At 44.7% G+C, this 4,589-nt stretch overlaps 1 protein-coding gene across 1 annotated transcript in view; it reads left to right on the top strand.

Annotated features, from left to right (window-relative positions):
• The window catches only part of LOC123174853 (uncharacterized), a gene marked incomplete at its 3' end in the record, with an annotated part of 11,723 nt that extends 7,135 nt beyond the window's left edge, over positions 1–4,588 (top strand). Inside the window, exon 2 of the mRNA XM_044590107.1 lies at positions 1,534–4,588. Within this exon, the coding sequence (XP_044446042.1) occupies positions 1,534–4,588 (3,055 nt within the window). The remainder of the gene's footprint in view (positions 1–1,533) is intronic.
• Position 4,589: the final 1 nt, after the last annotated feature.

Genomic DNA, 4,589 nt, shown 5'->3' on the forward strand with positions numbered 1-4,589 from the left:
ACATAGACATCACCCGAAAATAAACATGAGACATCAGTTATATGGTTACAACGGAAATGATACAACTCTACATAGAAAATTTGTAAAAGATATGAAATTAAATTTATATAACCAAACATACAAAAAATTAAAATGATAAGGGAAATTATATAACCCCGCATAAAAGAAATGAACTATGAAATACACACATGAGAAAATAACGACCTGAACTCAGGACAAAAACCTCCTACTACATTTTGCGGCATGAATTGCAGTGTGCAGTCGGATGGCCAGAAAAATCGAATGAAGATGAATTGAAATCAGTTGAATGAAAAATAGTAAATCTGGTATATTCTAATATACTACTCATAGAAAATCTAATATACTGCTACAAATACATGCTACTCCCCCTTCTCTTTGCCACTGGCTATGGGTGGCTCGTCAATGGTCGTCAGTGGTGTTGACAAACAAGGACCTCTGGCCGTCACTCCACTGACGAACACTGAAGTCCCCTCGGGCTGGCCTCCGCTTTGTCACCATGGATCGACGTACGCCCATCTTTCCATGGACCATTCGCCCATCGGTGGTCTATTGTACCACTATCGAGCATGCGAGCCCTCGTCAATGGAAACCAGTCAGCAGAGCGGTAATCTTGCATAGTGTGGCACACCTAAAATTAGTCAGTTCTCGCAATTCCAATGTTGATAAAGTCAGTTAAGGTGTGAGGAACTCGCCATGACCCATGTCCTCATCAAGAACTCACATCCCCCGTGGATGTGAAATCCTGAGTTGAGTCAATTCTGCCGTTGTCAACATCCTCAGCGAGACAAGAGAAACGAGATTTGCTTGAAGCTATTGATACGCCCATGGCCCATCACAGGCAAGCTACGGGAAGGTAGCGTGAGTCATTGACTAGACGTTGTCTTCTTTCAAAAAGGAGGGTGTATGAATTCTTGTGGCTCGCTTACCCTCAATGTGCCAGTTCTTCAACACAACATGTACTTTCCCCTTCACACTGTAATTAAGCATCAACAACTGGTCATATAAAAAAGGGTGTAGAGACCTGGGTTAGCTGCCGCTGGTGGCAGAACAAGGGGCAGGTGGCGGCAACACGGCCGCATGGCTCCAATTGATGTGTTTCCGCAGTGTCGCACCAGAAATAGCTACAAACAGAAGCTCCCAAGGAGCTGGAGGAGGCCAAATACAACGGCGGCGGGTGGTGACCGGACGGGTGCTGGATGACAGGAGATACATGTAGAGTTTGGCACGATGACCTTTATTTAGGTTTATGTTTTATATAAAAATCTGAATGCAATTGGTTTCAAGTTGCACATTAAGTAATTTTAACTTCCTACCTCCTACCCACTTTCTCCTAGCCTGATCCAGACTCTCTCAAAAAAAAAAACCACCACGCCCTTTTGACAGTTTTGACGAGATAAATGAAACAAAAAGGTCTCTAAATTTCCGCAAGGCCTACAACTACTTCTATTGATCCATCGTTCAAGTTATGGTCAAACTTTTCCTTCTAATTTAATTATTTCCTACCTGTTATAGGTACGGTGTTGAGGTCCCAGCGAAAGGGGCGGGAGTGGGGCAGTCGCCTGCAGGGGCTGGTCCCACGCTGGCAGCGATTGGTTCGCCAGTTGTGCATGTAGCCACAACATCTAATGCTTCAGGAGGTGAAGAGGATGACAGTGACGATCAAGACGTCATGGCGTTGGTGGTGACAGATCGCTCTCATCCAAGAGGGGCGTGTTTTGAGCCTCGTACGCCAGAGGAGAACGTTAGGGTGAAGCTAGCGGAATGGATACAGAATGTTGCACAATGCAACACTGTTAAGGGGGGATCAGTACCATCCGTGGCCATTGTGGCACCGGATAAGAATGAAACCCTTGCTATTGCAAAGGAAGCTTCAGCCATGTGGAAAAAATGCAATGTCTTGGTCGACATCCCAGCGGTACACTTCTATTCTCGTGCCCTAAGAACTGAGGATATCTTGTACTATATACTGCGAGAACTTCAGCTCGCAAAATCCCAACCCCAGCAGCAGGAAGTTCAAGGTGGGGGGGATGAGGATATCAACAAAACAAAAAGGGAAATTCTCTCCCAAAAAGGGGAGGTTGTGAGAGAAATCACAAAAATTATCCAAGGAATGAAGGTTAACAAGAAGATTTCAGAAATCAAGAGCACTCTTCAAAACATGAAGGACAACCAGCCGCAACTCAATTTGACAGAAATGAGTAAGGATGAGCTGGGCCTGCTGGAATCCGCAAAAGATGAACCCTTGGGCATATTCCTCCGAGCATTGTGGCTGCTAAAGCTCAAGCCAGCTAAAGGTGCTCCTGCACACAAACAAGTCCAAGAAAGGAAGGGAGAGACACGTTCACGCGACGATGTCATTAAAGAAACAGCTAAGATGCTTAAAAAGCATATGGAAATACACGCAGAAGATGAAAAAGAAGAACCACACACAAAGCAGATTCTTCTCAAGGAAGCCCAGTATGAAGACCTCTTACGTGAAGTGTTCCCCCCCGTGACCATCAGGAAGGACCCGCAGAACCAGGAGGAAGACTCCAAGCAAGCCACAGCCATCAACACCACCGCTGGCACTACAATTATATTGGTCGAGGACCAATTCAAAGATATGATCCGCAAGATACTGCAGGAGCTGCAGGAAGACAAATCCATGAAGAACAAGAAATTAGATACAACTGAGCTGCGGGAAGACATATCTCTGAAGGACAAAAAAATAGATACAACTGAGCTGCAGGAAGACAAATCAGAGAAGAAACTAGATACAACTGAGCTGCAAGAAGTAAAATCCATGAAGAAACCAAGTCAAGATTTTATACTGGATGCTCTTATTGAAGAAACCATGGAGAGGTTTTGGGAAATCGAGTGGGAGATGAATCAACAGCTCGTCATCAAAGGGATCATGGACAAAATTAGGGATTGTTTTGATAGAAAAGGTGATGAGATAATCCTAGTTATCCTCAAACTCGATTATGACTGGGTATCCGGATGGGAGGAGACCAAAAAGGCTTTCAGCATTTTTGGTTGCATAGCCGGTGCACTGATGTTGACCTTTGAAGAAAACAGAACACGAGCAAAAGGATATTGTTGTCCGTCGCGGGAGCCTATAGACTATTCTGTTCTTGGGCTCTACCATGATATCACACTCGAGCTTACAAACCAGCAGATGAATAAAGAGAGCGCCCAGATTTTTCTCGGCATCTTGGAGAACTGTCACCAACATGAATTCTGCATGAAGATCTTCGTTCATGCTTTGTATGCCAACCCCAAGAGGAGTGATGAAGAACTAAGCAAGTTGCACAGAACCTTGCAGAAGGTTACAGACAAATCATTGGACAAAATTGCTAAGAAGATACTCAAGTTCTCTTATAGTGATATGCCTAAAGAATACAAGTCTTGTTTGATGTACCTAGCAATTTTCCCTAGACGACAACCCATCAGGCGGTCAACCTTGATAGGACGGTGGGTTGTCGAAGGGCTGATAACCAAGGAAGACTGGGCCAGTTCTGTGCGTCATGCCAGTCGATGTTTTGATGCGTTGATCAATCGGTGGCTTGTTTATCCTGCCGATATTGGGGCTACAGGAAAGATGAAGAGTTGTGTGATAGGTGATCTTGTTCATGAATTCATTACCAAGATCGCTAGAAAGCGGCGCATTGTGGAAACACGCCTGTCACATCACTTGGCTCTCCGCTTCTCCATTTTCAATGACCTCCGACTCCGTGGCTCGGATAAAATAGATAGATTCTTCGAAAAGCTCCATGAAGAATCATCTCGAGTATCCCTGATCAAGGTGCTAGATCTCCAAGATTGCCAGTGCTTTGGACGGAAGAATCAAATCTACCTCAGGGACATATGCAGCAAGATGTTACTGCTCAAGTATCTGAGCCTAAGGGGAACAGATGTTACCCAGCTGCCGACTGAAATCAATAACCTCCGTGAGCTAGAAGTATTGGATATCCGAGAAACATATGTGCCACCATCTGCAACAGTAAATGTCTTACTCCTGAAGTTGAAGCGTTTGCTGGCTGGTCGCATTGTTCCAAGTTCGGGGGTAAGTAGTACTGAACTATTTAGTGTTGAGATCCCTGATAAGGTCGAAAAAATGGTAAACATGGAGGTATTGTCCAATGTCAAGGCACGGACGAGACAAGATATGAAAGATATTGGAAAGTTGTGGCAGCTCAGGAAGCTTGGTGTGGTTATTCAATACAAGGAGCCACACCTCAGGAATTTTCTTCGAGCTATCAGTGATCTGCATGAGTGCCTGAAGTCTCTGTCAATCACTCTTCCCAATATAGAGGACAACAAAGAGATCAGAGATTGGGTTCTTGAACACTATAAAAACTCTCCCAAGCTTCTCGAGAGCCTAAGCATTACTGGAACCACACAAACAGTGCAACTTCTTCGGTTGTTGACCAGAGATATTGACCAACTCCAACTTCGCAAGGTAACTCTATCTGGTACCCGGCTGTATCAGCCTGATCTGAAGGTCCTTGGCAAGCTTCCCAAATTAATATGTCTCAGGCTCCGAGATAACGCATACATCGATAGCAACCTCACCTTCAACAATGATG

The sequence above is a fragment of the Triticum aestivum genome, unplaced genomic scaffold (genome assembly GCF_018294505.1).
Source record: "Triticum aestivum cultivar Chinese Spring unplaced genomic scaffold, IWGSC CS RefSeq v2.1 scaffold32032, whole genome shotgun sequence".
In the NCBI taxonomy this organism is placed as follows: Eukaryota; Viridiplantae; Streptophyta; class Magnoliopsida; order Poales; family Poaceae; genus Triticum; species Triticum aestivum.